The sequence below is a fragment of the Xenopus tropicalis genome, chromosome 8 (genome assembly GCF_000004195.4).
Source record: "Xenopus tropicalis strain Nigerian chromosome 8, UCB_Xtro_10.0, whole genome shotgun sequence".
NCBI classification, from domain to species: domain Eukaryota; kingdom Metazoa; phylum Chordata; class Amphibia; order Anura; family Pipidae; genus Xenopus; species Xenopus tropicalis.
This window is the reverse complement of record NC_030684.2, coordinates 83,176,043-83,194,645: the sequence shown is the minus strand read 5'-3', so window position 1 is coordinate 83,194,645 and position 18,603 is coordinate 83,176,043. Positions and strand designations below refer to the sequence as shown.

The 18,603-nt window shown below is 38.2% G+C and overlaps 1 protein-coding gene across 18 annotated transcripts in view; it reads right to left on the bottom strand.

The window, feature by feature from the left end:
* Nucleotides 1–18,603, bottom strand: part of nrxn3 (neurexin 3) — a 290,056-nt gene that overhangs the window by 173,774 nt on the left and 97,679 nt on the right. For 12 of the 18 annotated variants that reach the window (XR_001925157.2, XR_001925158.2, XM_031890849.1 and 9 more), the window contains 3 exons: nucleotides 17,507–17,890; nucleotides 7,059–7,262; nucleotides 4,234–4,260 (listed from right to left, as the gene is read on the bottom strand). Coding sequence is in view for 15 of the 18 variants with exons in the window: in XM_031890849.1 (XP_031746709.1) it covers nucleotides 4,234–4,260; nucleotides 7,059–7,262; nucleotides 17,507–17,890 (615 nt within the window). In the remaining 3 variants the exon portion in view is untranslated. The remainder of the gene's footprint in view (nucleotides 1–4,233; nucleotides 4,261–7,058; nucleotides 7,263–17,506; nucleotides 17,891–18,603) is intronic. The other 6 variants (XR_004219588.1, XM_031890853.1, XM_031890854.1 and 3 more) reach the window with 1 other exon arrangement.

The window sequence follows — 18,603 nt, the reverse complement described above, 5'->3', positions numbered from 1 at the left end:
TTAAGAAAGAGGGGGAATACACATTTACCAACAATTACATTGCCGGTAACAGCACCGGGTCCTAGTTGGTAATTTGCATGCTAGGCCAGTGAATAACCGGCCGGGTGTCAACCCCTATGCCAGTCAGACCAGGACCCATGCATTTTGCTTTGCAGAGACTATCCCAAAAGCAAGGTCCTAGACAGACACCAAAACAAACACCCAAACAGAACAGAATATATACACTCTCAGAGAAACCAAAACAGCACCACCTTCCAAGAGAGATCCTCCCTTCTGCATAAATCTATTAGCACAAACTAACACAAAAAGACCAGAATAAAAGCATTTTCTCCCCAAAAACAGCATATACACTCTGTCCCAAAAAGTCTTATATTAATGCATCCAGATTTGACTGCTAATGTGCATACACCTCATGATGGCATCTGTGCCATAAAGCCAGGTTAGAACTTTGCCCTTGGAGGAGCAAAAATATTCTTATGCACTAGTCAGTGCATAGACTGTTGCCTAGGACCCATAAAGGCACAGGGAAATAATGCAATGTGCTCCCTCATGCCTGCTCTTTTGTACTTGGACTGTACGGTGTCCAAGGAATACATACACAAAGGCATATGGCACACAGCCACAATGCACATGACAAAAACAACAGCAACTGACATTTCTCCCTGGATGCCCACTGTAGGCTTTCTGATCAGTTATTTTATAGGCTTCAGTGATTATGGGGTACAACAATGTGAGAAAGCTGTACCAGTTGGACAACTTCATAAAGTATGCTGGAAGGTAGAGTTAACTGGTCTTTCAGTAGTGCCAGGAAAGAAAGTCAAACAGAAGTGTCAGGAAAGAAAGTCAAACTGTATAAGCTTGATATAGATGTTATTGCTACAGCTGCTCCTCCCAGAGGTCCTAGTTAAAAGGGTTAGTGAGAGTACCCCATTCTATTAACATTTATAAAAGGTGAGTAGGATTGTCACCTAGCTAGTTAGAATGCCCCTTAATGCCAACGATAATAAAAAAACAAGGAATAGAATATTCAAAAAAAGTGATAACCCTAAAAGTGGGAGCAAACCTTGTGCATTATTGGAGAATATGGTGAGTGTAATGGGCTACTTACAGTTTGGTAAGAGATTTGCTTTTTCGGCGATTTGCGCTAAATCGCGCCGCCGCGTCTGCCATCCCGCCGGCGACTTACATGTTCGCCGGTGGGATGGCAGGGGGAAGGCAACTCGGGGAGATTAGTCGCCCGCGAGCAGGGAGTTTTGCCGCGGGCGACTAATCTCCCCGTGTACCAGAGCCCTAAGAAAACCTTTCATGTAAATGGAAATATTTCCCCCATGTACCCTATGGCATTTAGTAATCTTCTTTTGTTTAGAGCATTATCAACCAAATCTAACAAGAAGAGTTAATGGAAAACAATTCTAAAGGGCAAATGTGTCCACTCAGCAAATGTGTTTGTCCTAATGCAATCTTAAATGGAAACTTGATTGTTTGTTTTCAATACAACAAGCATGCACCTATTTCTATATAATTTACCAAGTAGGAAGATAAGTTATCCTAAATCGTGTGTGTTTATTGTTATTAACACATTTTGAATGCTCCCTCATTTCTAATGTATCTTCTGCAGAGCTGTTTAATAGATGGCTGCATATATCAAACATACAGATATTATACAAAAATTCAACAGATAACATATACAAGAGGTAAAGGGGGTTTTGCTCAATAGAGTTTACAATCTAAAATAATTAGTATATGGTTAATCAAGCTCTGCACCAATGCATATATTAATGATCTTATAGAAACATATAAAAGTACTTGCACATGCTTTACTTTTTAAATGCATATAAACCTTAACTTGCATATACATCCCCAATGAGAATACAGTATATGCATATGTACACATTTCTTTAGCAATATATCCATAATATATACAGATTCCTGAAAATTCCTACAAAAATAAATGTGCAATATACAAATTACTATACAAAAATAAGCATTCCAACAGATTCACAAACCTGCATATAGTAACTGAGATATTCTGCAGATTATAAAATACATATTCTTACTGCTACACTTATAGTTACATGTGTATGTGTATGAAAGAAAAAATATTTATGTAAAGATACATAAACGTAATTCTGGATATATATTTGTATTGTATGTGTATATATATATATCTAACGTGTTCACGTGTGACACAATAAGCCAGTCACACATGAAAATCAATCTGTATACCAATGCATAGAAAAACACTTGTATTAAGCTTAAAGGAAAAGGAAAGGCTAAGTCACTTGGGGGTGCTAAAATGTTAGGCACCCCCAAGTGACTTTAATCACTTACCTCGTACCCCGGGCTGGTGCCCCTGTTAGGAGAAAACAGCACCAGCCCGGGGTACCTGGAGCGATGCGCTTCCTCCTTCTGGCTTCGTTTCGCTGCAACTACACAATAGGCGCATGCTCAATAGAGTGAAAAGCCGACTTCTCTGTTAAAGTTCTTTTCACTCTACTGCGCATGCGCTCGAGCGATACAGGAAGAAGGAAGCGCTGCAGCTACCCCGGGCTGGTGCTGTTCTCTCCTAATAGGGGCACCAGGTATGCGATTCAAGTCACTTGGGGGTGCCTAACATTTTGGCACCCCCAAGTGACTTTGCCTTTCCTTCTCCTTTACGAACATGCACTGCAATTCCATTCAAAGTGGTAAGATCTGATAAATATTTTGCATAACAAGTTAAAAGGTGGCCATACACGGGCCAATTGTAGCTGCCGATTTCGGTCTCTTGGAACGATTCAGCAGCTTATTGGCCCATGTATGGGAAACAACAATTTGTCTGCCCGACCAATATCAGGTCTGAAATCGGCCAGATATCAGTTGGGCAGGTTAAAAAATTCAGTCATATCGGGGACCACATCAGCTCGTTGATGCGCCCCCCAAACCAACTGCACCTATTCCAGTTGCTATAATTCGATCATTTGGCCCCAGGGCCAAACGACCGAATTAGCCTAGATTCCCCCGATATCGCCCACCCGAAGGTGGGAATATCGGGAGAAGATCCGCTCGCTTGGTGACCTCGCCAGGCAAGCAGATCTTTACATGTATGGCCACCTTAACTCTCTTGAAGAAAGCATTTGCATTTTACCTATTGTCAAGCTGACTTTCCACTTGCTTTGTATTTTCAACACTTTGCCTGATCTGAGCGCTATATAAATTGAGACGGTGTAAAACAGAGTGCTACAGATTGTTGCTAGACTAGAGAGTTCAAGTTTGTGCTTTTTTTTTCAGCCATATCTAACAGTAGACACTTAGGGCCCTTATACACAGGATTTTTTTGTGCCTTCGACAAGAACCTTAGACACAACCAAACATTATCTAGATTGCAAGCTCTACTGGACAGGGACCTCCATCCTCTTGTGTCTTTGACTCTTAACTTATTGCAACTGTATCTTGTATTTATTTGTATTTATTGTTATACTTTGTATTTATCTATTATTATTTTAATAACCCCCTGTTTGTATTAATGTATTCTACTGTACAGCGCTGAGTACATAAGTAGCGCTTTATAAATAAAGATATACATACATACATAACAATCAAGCGATATGGTGTTTCTTTTTGAGGGTTCAATCCATTATCTGTATCCTATGTACCGCAGATAATGGTGGCTCTGCAGCAGCTGAAGGGTACTGAAGTTCCCAGGATGAGGTATCACTGGATTTTCTGTACACTGTTTTACAAACTGGGAGATAGTTTAGCAAGTAACTGAGCCCTTTAATGCATATTAGGTTTAGAACCAAGAGCATTTAGTACCTGGGTTCAAGAGCTAGAACTGTGGGCTGTTTATGTTAAGGAAAACAAATTGTCTATTAAGGAAAACAAACCCTCTATCCTTTGAAAGAGAAAACAAATAAATTATGCAGTTCAGTGTTAAAGTAGAGAAGGGTTTGTATGCAAACAATAAATAGTAGATTGAGCAGCAGCACATATGACTTCCCAGCACAAGAAAAACACAGCAGATATCGCATGCCTGTAGTTTGCAATATTGCCACTGGGTGTCAGTGTTGTGGCACAGATATCTGCACGCCTCACTCTTCAGGCCATTGAGTCAAAGATACAGCTGCTCAATGCTAACCAATCCTTTAAGATAAAACAAAAAGCATTGAGACAACGCAAACAGAAGCAGTTTAAGTATTATACAACAGAAGTGAGATAGCAAGAACAAAATGATATTTGAGGGTATAAACTTACTGGAGTTACAGTTTATCCTGATACAGTCTAGATGGGAAAAAATAAATGTAAGATGAAATCGCATCCTTCAAGGTTACAGCTGCAGTCATCCAAAAACAGTAAGGTCCACCCTTCCGGGGACAGACACACGCAACAATAGTGGCCATTTTATATTTGTGTATAGTCAGTGAGTGCAGAGGGTGGAACTTGTGAGTGTCAGAGTGCAGTTATACAAGTTATAAGGCACAAAGAAAAGTGTATGAGTTAAATTTTAATGGAAAATGACATATATATATACAATCTTGTATGTTGAAAGTGCCTGAATGCTTTAGTGTGCATGAATGACATATAATATTTTAATGTCTATAAAATGGCCACGTACAAACTGCAAACCGCACGAACACATTGTGCCAGATGTACATTGAGGGAGTTTGGGCCCTTGGCAATGCAGGGAATTCCTCTGAAGTCTCACTGGTCAATGTATTTTAGGTTTCCCAGTATCGAAGGGAAAACTGGATGCATTTCTGCTTAATTAATATTATAAAGCAGGATGGTATAAGGCAGGATGTATACACCCACAGGCATAACAGCACTGTCCATGCCTGGCCAATGAAAGGTGCATACAGCTCATAATGTTGATGGATATAACCAGCAGCTTTACTGTCATTTCAGTTTTTAAAAGAGGTGCACTAGTAAAATACTAGTTACTCATATATGAAGATGCACCAGGTATAGTAGAGATGCTGATAGGTATTATAAACTGACAAACTTCAGACTGGGGAACTGTGATCTTCCATACTCCCTAATTTCAAAGGCTTAGCATTCTGTGCAGAAACAACTGAAAGTAAATCATTAAAATTATTAATCTGCTTTCTACCTTATTGAAAAGCATTATACGCTCTTTAATATATTTTATAATCTGCTGAGATGTGGAGACACTCAGGTAGTACAAACTTCACTTCTGTATATGAGCAACTGGTATTTACAATGGTACTAACATTTTTCAAACCAGTGCATGCACCTTTTTTAAGACTCTCTCTTCTGGCCTGCGCTCATGGACAATACAAGGTGACTATTACCACTTTGGTAAGATAGAGGGATCCTGTCTAAAGTTTCTGGCACTCTGATGTTTCGTGTGATTAGGTTTGCTATGTGTCGTCAACCGCAACAGAAAAGTGGGAGCAAACAGCCTCGGAGAACATGTGAGACCAGCAAACAGTGGGGAGCAGCAGGGCAGTGAATACAAGACGAGGGTGGGGCACCCTAAAACCTTGTAATGGTGCTGAGAACAAAATCAGAACCCCATTCTTCTAGCAGAGGGGAGAAATGAAGCAAAATAGGAGGGAACTTGGGGAGTGGAAAGTCAACTGAGAGGGTGGGTAGACAACAAAATAATATAAGATACATGACACAAAAGATAAGAAGTAGTAAATTAAATGAAAAAAAAAAAGAAAGAAAATAGTTATTAAACTACAGAAAATGTGATTAATAGGAGGGAAAACAACTCTTGTCCATGGCTCCCCAACTATGTAACCTTGGTTCAGTTATATCTCCATTACTTCACTAATTTTGCTTACTGCCACACTACGTGATATGGAAAATAATGCCTTGATTTCTCAGTGGCACAGAGCAAATTTTTTTTTCCTAAAGTGGGAAGGGACAACCTTGGAGAAGGGGGACCAAAGCATAGGTCATGAGTTCTGATCACCAACAAGATTGGTTCAACTTGGCCAATTCCCTTGCTTCAGGCTTTCCACTCTGGCAATGCCCTGTGGGTAGGAGCAAGCATGTGAGTTATGGATGGGCATATTGCATACCCCCTACAAGCTGCTCAGCACACTGTGTTCTCAAGGCTGTTTGCTGTACGGGCCGCAGGCTTCAGGCCTTTGAAGGGTAGTGAATGCCATCTTTTGAAGTAACGTGGCCGATGGAACATATTCAATAAACTTAAAGATGCAAGGGGACTGACAATAACAGACAATTCACACTACCCAAAAAATACACAGACACAAAGCACACGGAGCACAAACAGTGTCTACAAAGACAACATCGAAAACAGTCTCTTCACAGAAATGAAATGGCAAAAGGCAGCCAGTCAACTGCATAAATTAAGTTTAATGCCTATATTTTTGAAGAGTATATTCACCACCATCCAGACTGTCACTATGTTTGCCCATGGTGTGGTCAGTTTAAACCAAAATGTCCTTGTCATATCAACTGAGACTGTTTTGGATAGTAGACTTTTGATAAAAGATGGACCGATGGAAGATTAAGACTGAGAGAAATAAATCTCTCAAGGCTTCATGGAAAATCCAAAGGGTAAGGGACTGAATCATTTCACTCTTAATTACCAAAATCAGTATATAGACGACTATAATATATCTATAGTTGAAACTATTTAGGCCAGCCCACTGCTCTTGACATCAATATTTTCATCTAAAGATCTATATAGTAGATCATTTGAGCAGCTTTGTATGTATCTATAGTTTCTCCATAACAAGATCATTATCAGGAAAAAAGAGTGGAATGAGGTGTAGGATTGGAGGCCGCACCTGTCCCAGGTCTCCTATAACCTTTTTTTTCTGGAGGGAGATTAGCAGGCAACTGTCTGAATGTTAATAGCAAATTCCAGAGCTGCCTTCCACAGAAAGCAAAGGGTTATTGGCAGGACCAATGTAAGCACAAAATTGTGCCTCAGGTATATTTTAGGACTTCAGATGGAAGGAAACATGCAATGAAAAAATGATGGACATCATTAAAGCGGCCAAATGGAATCAACAGAAAAACACTGAAAAAAAAATGACCTCCCTTCAACTTCCCAGAGAAAGGAAGGATTTATACGATACCTAAGTTAACCATAAGCTTGACTTTCCCACCATCCAACTCCAGTCGCAAGGTATCAGCAGAGTCCCTGGATGTTGTGGCTACTAATAAACCGTATGCTCTCTGGGACTTGAAACGTAAGGAAACATCCTCTGCCTCAGTATGCATGACAACTGGCATGATGATCTTCATGTACATGCCTCCATCATAGCTCAGAATGGAGGCCTCTGTAGGGAGAAAGTAAAGCTGAAGGTCAAATCATGAATGCTTGTCTTCATATTCTGTCACTGCCCCCTTAATGTGTGCAAAAGTTAGTATGTAAAAAGGAGGTACAATAGTCTTTCTATTCACTTGCACTATTTTGATGAGCTTTCATATAATCTACAATAAGGAACAAAAATACAACTGTATTGCTACTTGTCATAGAACGAAACTGCATTTACATATCAGCCGTCTGAAAACATAATTTTAATTGGTTGCTATCAATTACTAGATGTGGGCAAACGTTAAACCTTTTAGTAAATTACACCATTAAGTAGCCTTTAATTGATGACTGATTTAGTAATAAGAATGACTGATTGTGTGACCAAACAATTTTGCAGGTTAACCAAACAAGTAGCAATGAATTGAAAAGAAAGAGAAAAACAAATGTAGCTTATTAATGAACAATAAAAGTGCATTTGGTCTTTATTAACCGAAACCACCTGCCTTCTTTCTGGATGTTTGTATTTCTTGGCTTCTGAATGAAAAGGAACGTAACAGCTGCATGGTTACAACAACGTTTAGTTAATACAAAGCCCAAATCTATATTAAAGAGACATCTGCAATTATTTTGCATAGGTAGACATGGTCAATAAAAGATTCAATGTGTACATGACTCCTTGGCATTCTTATCCCTGCTATTTTGTAAGAACACACTGGCTGTCTCATTTAGTGTCACTACCTGGTTATGTAATCGTGGATAAATAAAATGCCTAATCGCAAATGGTATATCAGGAGGTTATATCAGAGATTTTGATCTGAAAATGCTGGATGTGGTTTTAATCCAGTGTGCCTATTGAGATATATCCCTACAACTGGTGGTCACTAAGGAGCACATTTATGAAAGGGTGAACAGACAGTTCGACGGGGGAATATTTTTACAGTTCTAAAAATAGAGTTCTTCTCTGGTGAGCTGTGTGACCAGTCGGTTCACCTTTTAATAGATAGGCCCCTGGTCTCTAACCTTTAATACTAATCTCAGACAGGCTGAAAAATAAATAAACAGGCCCATAAGAACCAGAATGCACAGTAGAATAAGGTACACAAGACAATGTGGAGGTGAACAGAGGGTGGGGTAATGGCAGCTGGAGAGTTATAATCAACCATATCAAGAGCGAACAGCGCGACAGAGTGTGAAATGGCTGTGACGTGACCAGGATACAGCATTGGTTTGCTAGAGAGGGAGGAGAAAGAGAGAGGCTGCAAGCAGAGTAAATGGCAAAGAGATCCCAGTGTCTGAGAATGTTTAGAAAGTAACTAAATATAAAATCATTTTAGTAGGATGTTCAGAAAAACACTGTGTATTTGTGCAGAATTCAGCATTTGTAGGAACTGTTTATGCGGACCAGCAACAAGTAAGCCACTGATGGTGCAACACTAGAGAAACTACATAAGACAGAAGATCTATCCTTCTACTAGTAGTTATACCTATACATTCCCTTGCAAAAAGGGAAACTCTGATTCGTGTATTTTTGTGCAAGGAAAAATAAGCTCAACTGCACAAGAACCCGGTTCTAGATGAACAAACCATGGTCATGATAAACAGAGTCAAAACTCTTGACACCATTCCCTGGATGCATAATCTAAACACGATCTACTCCAAGTAGCTGTATATTATTGGAAGACTAGTGATCTGATTAAATATTTTTGGGAAAAAATGAAACATTAAAAGAGGAAAAGCTGTTCCCTGTAATCTTTTTCACCCTGTCTTACAATTAATGAAGTTTAAGTAAAGTTAACTGGGAAAATGGGTGCAAGAAATACAGCCAACATATGTTTCTCTTTAATCCTCATTAAGCAAAAAAAGAGAGGAATTAGCAGCAATTCACATCCTCTCATCCACCATCTCTTCCATTTAAGTCACGTTATTGACTGCAGTTCTCCCATGCAGTGCTCATGCCTCATGCTGCTGAACATATGCCTTTGAAGCCACAACCAAACACATAAGATTAAACACAGATTTTTGGGTTGCTTGCTAAAAAGGGAATTCTCATGGAATAAGGAAATAAAGCCTAACTATTGAAACAGCAGATGAAGGTAACATTTCTGGTAAAGTAACAGTATTTTCATTTTCTGGTCTTTCTGGCCCTTTAACACATGGAACCTAAAATTTCAACTGCCTGCACAAGTAAAGCTCTATATAACAAGACTCTGTTCAAGCAGTAGGCTAGTGCACCACCATTTTGTATGCTTGCTCCTCTCCAGCCCATTAGCTAGCTTAGCAATGTGGCTTCCTCCTCAGCAGAACTCATCACGCAGAATGGAGTTACAGGATTGAGACATGCTATGTGGGCCCAGTGTCACAGATTCCCCAACGATGCAGGGAGCCAAGCCCACACCAGCAAACAGCAGGAACAGATATCTTGTGACATTAAAAAACTGGCAGGAATATAGCCTGAAATCTCTCTGGCTCAAACCAGAAAATAACTGACAAACGCCAACTGAAATATTAGTTTATATGAACTGAAAATAAATATATTATTTACAGGTACTGTCTGCATTTTAGGCAAATAACAAGATATACCTGGATTTTGTGGGTAAATGGCATTTTCCTCATCCAAATATGTTTGTACATGTCTCAAAAGGAAGCTTAATACCCACAGTGGTTTAATATGATTACTACAGCTTGATGAAACACACAGTATATAAGAATACATACAGACACATTAATGTATAGACGACTAGGTACACAGTAACTAAAATAGCATATCTAGATATACATCTAGCACAAGCAGACATACAGTAAATGTGGGCACCCCACAGTAGCAAAGGCATGTTTGCAGAAAAAAGATATTCTTGCCAGTTCAGTAAATGTTAGCAGTAGCCCTGGGATACCAGTCAAGCAAAGAGATTACCAAAGAGTGAGGGTGGGGGCAGTATATCTAGTCTCCCCCCACATACACAGACACACGCACACACAATATATAAGACCACACAAATGTCAGCACAACATTTGCACAGAAAATTATCAAGGGGTATGAGCAGTGTAGAGCCCTGCCCTTCAACAAACCAGGCACTCATATTTCTCAGTGATTTAAGAATACAGAACATTTCACTGATCTTTACTGACTGTTTCAGTGCTGAATTGTATCAACATGGCCTTTCCTAATAATTGCTTTTAAATGCGGTGCATGAATATATGTAAGTCCAGAGATGTCTGGCAATATCAACAATTTTATATAATAGGGATTTTTATCGCACGCTTTTTTTGCGTTAAAATAGAGGCGAAAATTAACGCGCGATTCACTACAGTATTACCGCGTGCGTTAAGTCGCACATCACATACATTAATTTACGTGCAGAAATAACAATAACGCATGATAAAAGTATGGTATATTAGTACAATACAATAAAAAGTACAGAAGGAACAGGGCCTAAAATAGGGGTAGGCAGAAGAAGCACATGCCTAGGGTGCAATAGTGGGGGTGCACTAGGCACATACCTCTTCTACATACCTACCCCTAGTTCAGCTTTCTGTAACTATGGCTTCTACCTGAGGAAGTAAAGGGAATTGTGTACAATGGTGGGGGGGGTCATGAGCGGAGGGATTTTCACTTGATGGTGACTAGAGGGGGGCTTTAACTATGTGGGTTTGCCTCAAGTGCCCTTGCCATTTAGCTTTGCAGTGAGATGGAGTGTGTGGTGTATTGGTTGTATACAATAACATGTGCAGATGTCATTGAGGAATATTGGTTATGCAGTACAATGGGACGTAAAAATGGAAGTGTGGTATATTGGTTGTACAGTACAATGATATGCACAGATGGATGTGTACTATATTGTTAGTGCTATAAAATTACATGTACATTGGGTATGCAGTGCAATGAACTGTAAAGCAGAATTATATTATATTGGTTGTACAAAACATGTGCAGATAAAAGAATGATGTACTTGTACACTACAATGAGATATATGGAATATGTGCAACAGTGAAGTGAAATAATAGAGTACAGTGTTGAACCGTGCACATATATGGACTACACATTACGGTATAGGTGCATTCAGTCACTAATGGTATTATAATAAGTAAAGGCTATGTACCTTCAATCTAATCCTGATTTGATTTGAAGCAAAGAAATGCTAAAGAAATAGTGTGCAAATGCTATTTCCTATCATTATCTGGATTATAGGAAATCCTCAAATCAAGAGGCTTTGCAACAGCACTGATTTTAACTGACACAAAGTACTGTACAGTGGTATGGGAGAGGACAGCTCAATTTAGTGAATATAACACACAGGAAAGAAATGGCATGTCACAGAGAATGACATGCATGTTACAGAGAATGACATGTATGTCACAGAGAGTGAGAGAGATGCTAATTCCAGACCCTAAAATGAGAGTCTTGCATAAATATTGGGAGCTGCCAATTTAGAAAAAAAAATCAAATGTCAGTGCTACCATACAGAGTAGAGATTGAGGGTCAAACAAAAAGACTTGCTAAACCATAAGGAAAGTAAAAATAAATAAATAAGGGAAGTGACACTGTAATATAATTTCTGCAGTGATTCACTTTCCCTATACACTTTTTATATGTTCACTCTCAGAAATGCCTCTCTCACCTACAATAATGCCTCTCTTTTATACAGAGTAATAACTTTCATGCACACAGTCACAGAATTGTTGTTCTGACACACAACATAATGCCCCAGTGTCACTCTTAAACTCACAGTAATGCTAATCTCTCTTACACACACAATAATTCACTCACATCCACCGTAATGCCACTTGTACATGGGGGGGTTTGCTCTATTTTTTTTACACATTTTACTTTGCCCAGTTTTTTAACAAAATGTTATTTTCTTTATTTAAAGCTTCTTTTCCCTCTTTGACTAAAGGTGGCCATACACATAGCAATTCCAATCTTGAATAAAAAATACACACGAAAGATCGTTCCCACCCTCCACTGACGTTCAGGGCTGAATCGCCAGATATGGAGGTAGAAATAATAGAAATTCTACCTCCACCTGCCGATTCAGCCCTGAACGTAGATTTTGATCAGGCGCCTCAATGGTGCCTGATCAAAATATTTAAACCTGGCCGAAAGACGAGTCGACTAATATCCACAGTCTTCTGCAATATCTTCGAGCCGCCATACATGCACCGAAATGAGATTTTGTATGATAATATGGCCGGCTTTATTCTGTTTTTCTGATTCTGCTTTCCCCTTCTCTTTCTTTAGACTTCAATTTCTTTTCTTCATTCCTCTCTTTTGTACCTCTTGCTCCAGAGCTGATAATTGCATGCTAATTATTACTCTTTATTTATACAGACAACATACTTGAAAAAGATTGTTCAACAGTCCAGTGCCAATTACAATTTAAATTCTCTCTAAAAAGTACTGAATCAATTTTTCACTCATAGAAAGAATGTGACACATGCATGCACAAAGTCAAGTAACTAGAATTAGAATCCTTCATTCTTCCAGCAGGAAAAAGGTTAAGTTGTGCTGGCTTTTACTGTATGATGCCCTCATTAACCAGATGAGATCATGCTGCGGCCTTGGCTTCGGCCTTCATGTGCATCTTATCAGCTTATCATGCATATTCCCTTTGGAGATGGCGGGATTAGAATAAAGTGGAAAGACTCCGCTGGCAGATTTGTGAAATTAATTGGAAAAAAGCTGCCTGGGGATTAAATCCAGTGATACTCAGTGCTGCAGGCTGTGCCACTCTACTGGCCAAAGGCAGCCCTCTGTTTACACCACATTGTATTCTAAGTTATGGGGCTCATTTATTAATCTGTACCAATGTTTATTTTATTAAATGTTTAATTAATGTACCAAAAATACAACAGTTTTTCATTATTTTGTAAACTGTACACCAAGGGGCACATTTATTAATCCACGAACGTCCGAAAAGCGTCCGAATGCGGTTTTTTTCGTAATGATCGGTATTTTGCGGCTTTTTCGCGAATTGTCGCGAATTTTCCGAACGCTCTATACGAAAAATCACGACAATTCGCGAAAGTCGTAATGGCTATTTAAAAGTCGCGACAATTCACGAAAGTCATAATGGCTATACAAAAGTCGTGACAATTCACGAAAGTCATATTGGCTATGAAAAGGTCGCGACAATTCTCGAAAAAGTCGTAACGGCGACGAAAAAATAGAAAAAAATATGAAAAAGTCGCAAAATGTTCGTTTTCCAATCCGAATTTTTCTCATTCGGATTCGTGGATTAGTAAATCAGCCCCCAAGAATTGTTATCAGTGTTCTCCCTAAAAGGTTGTAAGTTTCTATGCACCGCAAACAAGTATCCTGATGCAAAGTGCAAGATGAAAAGATCTGAGAAAAAGCACAGCAGACTGCATTCAAATGAATATTTTGTATTCAGAATTACATTTTCTACTGAAGTAATAAAGGAACAATTTGACAAAGTTAGGGTTTAACAAGTCCATTATATCTTTTCTATCTAGTATTTGTTTGTCATTGGATAAGTGTTTTTTCATCCTTTCTTTCATATCTCTTTCCATAACATCACATACTGGTGTTCTTATGTATTCTATAATGTCTAATCTCACTGATCATCCTATGTCAGGACAGAGGCCAACCCGGATCTGAAAAAATTTGAGTGCGTCTTGGACCTCTACTGGTGTCATATCACATTCCCCACTATGTATGTAGCTATAAAAATCCAAAAAGTAGGAAAAAAGCTTCAGCAGATTTACTGCAAACCATTTATTGTGGGTAGTGGTAACACCCACAGTGTTACCACTACACACAATAAATGTTTTGCGGTAACTCTGCTGAAGCTTTTTTCCTACTTTTTGGATTTTTGCAGTTGTATTTGGTTGCAGCACAGAGCAACAACTAGGAGCTAAAGCTTTTTTCGTAAGTACTTTTTACAAAGTTCACCAATACATTTTTATTTTTGTATGTATGTAGCTATGTATGTAGCACGTGAATACCTTCTGTTTTCAGAAGGCTTTCACTACATTTTAGATCCAGGAAAATCTAGACATAAAACTGCATGGGATGCAGAGACTAACTTTTACTATGTTGTACCCTAACTACTCTATGGTGATCTAAATGGTGGTTATAGCTGTAATTAAATAAAGTTTAAAAAAAAGAAAGGAATTTTCAAAGAGCGTGCAAATTAGTACTCACTCAAATATCTATTACTCATCAAAATAAAAAATCAACATATTTTCAAACTGTTTACTAAGAAAATTACCACTACTTTAAGGGCCATGCATCCTGTATTCTTAAAGGACTTTGACTAAAATTGTAGAAATATCTACAAAAGCAAACATTTCACAATTTACAAGATAAGGGAAAGTAACCACATTCTTAGAAATGTTGTCATAAGCTAATAATGTGAATGTGGCAGAAATGCAAAGATGCATGAATGAAAGGGGTACACTAATGGTAAAAAAGGCTTGCACATGACGTTGAGAGACAGTTATTTCTGGCCATTTTATAGAAGTGTTTTCAAAAGAGGATAGATATTGTAGACATTATTTTTCAGACCCACTCAAACTGATAGGGAATTATTGCAAAGAAAATGCTCAAAGAAAATAAATCTCAACTCTTATACATCCTTGTGTACAGTGGGGTAAGAGAATTATAAAGCAAGTAAGTATATGCCATGGATGCAGAGTCATTACGACTCTGGTGCACTTGGGGCTGAGTCATAACTGTCAATGTCTGGATTTTGCTCCATATCAATTGAACTTGCAAGGGGCATAATGTATAATGAACAACTACCATATTTGAAATGTTTATTGTCAAAGTGATGGAATTATATTTTAAGCACCCCTTATCCAGAAAGCAGAAATAGGGAATGTTTCTTTGGCCACTGTTCAGTGAAATACATTTGTGCTATTGGCCAGTTTTAAAAGCCAAAGACAAATATCCTCTGAAACTGCATCGAAAATTTGACAGTTGACAACTATGGTTATGTGCAGAGCACAAAAAACAATACCCTTTGACACACAGCTAGAATACCTTCAGTACTGAAAGATCTGAGCACAATCACAAAGATTAAAAAAGGGGATTAAGGGAAAAGTGTTTGGGGGTGAAAGAAGGGGCAGTGGACAAAATTTCCACAGCTGGCTATGAGGGCTATGAGCCCCTACAGAAAATGATAATAAAACAGACTTTATTTGTCATATTTAGCTCTGAGCAGTTGTTACTTGAGTTGGAACTGGTACACAGGCCACACTCTTCCTTTAGCTGACATAATGTATTATTTAAAAAGCCATATATACTTAAAAAGCCATATATACTAAAAAGCATGCTTTGTAAAGTAACAAACTTAAGAAATAACACACACCAGTTATTGCCATATTCATATGACTGTGTAACTGTGTGTTTTCTGTTATGCGTCTCACTGTTACCAACATTAAGAGCAAAACTACCTCATTATTATTATAATTATTATATATTTATAAAGTGCCAACACATTCTGCAACACTGTATAAGTGGGTAAAAATAATGAACATATGTTACAGGGTAACCCTTTTGAAATAAGAAATGGCAAAATGGTATAATGGTGATACCTGTATTGTCTAACTAGGATAATCATAGCAAGCTTTCAGAAGGTATCTTAGACACTATGGGGCAGATTTATCAATTTGGGAGTTTAGAGCGTCATAAATAAGAACTCACACACATTCTATTCATTCCTAGGGGATTTTAAGAAGCTTATTTATCAAATGGTAAGTTTTAACTTTCACCCTTTGATAAATACGCTTCTTAAAATCCCATTGGAGTTTTTATGTATTAACTCTATTAACTGACACTTTAATAAATCTGCCCCTAAAGGTATTACCTTTATACCACTGTTATTTTTATATTTCAAAAGGGTTACCCTGTAACATTTGGACTGTCTAGCACAGTATAACTTTACCTGCAACTACACTGAACATACAAAGCAAACAATAACCAATGCAAGAAGTAAAGAGAACCTTGCCCAAAAGAGCTTACTTTTGTTTTGTTTCACTGCCCCTTCGGCTGTAGAAATTTTCAATGTGAGAGAAAAGTATAGGTAATGTCATCATATGAAAGAGTGTCTTTCATTTAAATTTAGAAAGGTATTGGCAGATTACTATTTTTTCTGATGTATGGTGTCTGGTTCATTAAAGAAGGGCTTGACTCAAGCCTTTTCAGCCTGCTAGGAATTGGTTAAACAACAGCTGCTAACTCTATAGGCTGTGAAATATCCTCTCTAGTAACTAATCAGATCATTAAGCAATTAGTGTAACTGCAATAGGCTAACATCAAAGGCACAATGGTAACATTGTTTCCCTCTTCTCACATACCCACTCTGCTATGGAAGCAATCACTTGTATTTCCCCTCTGATGGTTTTCTCTTCATAATGATCAGGACTTGTGCTTCAGACAATGAATCAGACAGATTAAAAGGACCAGTGTTCTCCTTGATATGCCATGCGTATCTGTATGATATTCTGCTGCAATGCTGGGGTGTCCTCAACTATAGTAATGCCTTATTAAAATTACCTTTTCCTGGTAAACTGATAAATTATAGTATCACCTTTAAACATATTCCAGTTACATACCACCATCTCAAGGAATATTAAACTTACATCTCTGGCTTATTTGGGCTTTGGAGTAGGAAGGCACTAAGAAATCTAGCAGTGTACTGTGTGATACAGGCCCAAAGATAGCACTATATACAGATCAAGGAAAGCACTAACTGCAAAATGCTGTTTGTCATAATGCTCACAGTAATACAGTAGACATAAATGCTTATTTACAGTCCCAAGAACTAAACAGAGTGCTATTTTGAGCATAGTACCAATGCAACATTCAGTCTGCTCTAATGAACTGCACACAAGATGCAAAGAACAGGGATTGCAGACACAAAAAGTCTAGTGATACCTGCCTCGAGGAGTTGTTTCTCCCAGGGTTGGTGTAATTAGTGTAATAAGTGAAACACCAGGAGTAATAGCATTCACACTAAGAATATCTTACTAATTCTGAAGAAAGCTAGGTAAAAAGAGAAGTTCAAGAAGAAAATATAGAGGGTTGCATGCACAGAAACAAAACAGACAAATAACAGACTGATTAAAAGTATCTAAAAAAGGAAAAGCACTAAGGTTTTAGAGGACAGAGGAAGAACAGACACAGAGAGACAGCAAAAAAAGTGAACCAAATTCAGTCTTCAATTTACCCTGTAACCATATCACAAAACATTATATTAAAACATTATTAATTCATCAAAATCAGTTTTGTTTAGGAATACTCACCCCTTTCGCAGGTTCTGCCCCAGTGCCCAGTGCCAGTACAGTCACATACAAAGCGGTTCCAGCCATCCCTACAAGCAGCATTGTTTTTACAGGGATAGCTATCACACTGTTTGCCGCTGAGTCTAGAGCATGACGACTTTACACCTGCTGCATTCTGTGCCTCAGCAAGCTGTCGAATGTTTTTACTGCGACCATCAATAAAGAGGTCACGGATGCAACCCACATAACCATAGTTGAGCATGGCAGTCCAAAGTTCAGTGGGCAGTATGAGACCTGCACGATTTTCTGGAAGACCACCTAAATACATGTCCCCTTCCAGGTCGAGAATCTCGCTCTCCCCACTGGCTGTGAATGGAGTCCGCTTGGTGTTTACGGAAATAGTGCCTATATGGAGAGATTAATATACATAGATGACTTCAAGCAAAACTATACCACCAAACAATGTAGGTCTCTATAAAAATATATTGCATAAACATTTTTTTTTATAAATATAATTTTTAGTAGTATGTGCTGTTTGACACTCATAAATAGAAAATTGTCAGTTTAAGAATTAAGGCCTGCCTCCTAGGATCATAGGATTCACAGAGCAAACAAACAAGCCAAGTAACACATACATGCTAGGCCACATCAGCCAGTTAATGGACAGAGTTCTGTCTTTTGCTTCCACACTTCTTCCTGTTACAGTTAGAGCTGCATTATTTCCTGTCAGGTGATCTTTGAGGGAGCACTAAAAGGTGGCTTAAGGGAAAACATGTAAAAAGGCAATATTTACTGATATATATTCCAGTTTGGTAAGATTCTTTAATAGGTCACTTAACATAATATAAACTATCTGTTGGCTAAGTATTCATTCTGGGGTTATGGTTCCCCTTTAAGAATTAAGGACAGTACTGTAAGTTGGGTTTCATGATGGATAATACTCTTTACAGCTCTACAATATTTGATGTGAGTTTGCCTGTTCAATCAGGACTATTTCTTTTTGTGAAACTAAGTGGTCTGTGCTGTGTCTACAAGTTTTTATATTTTAAATAACTTAAAGGTCATCTAAATAAAAATTAATTTAAATTGTCCAGAGTACTTTTTTTTAGAACAGCTTT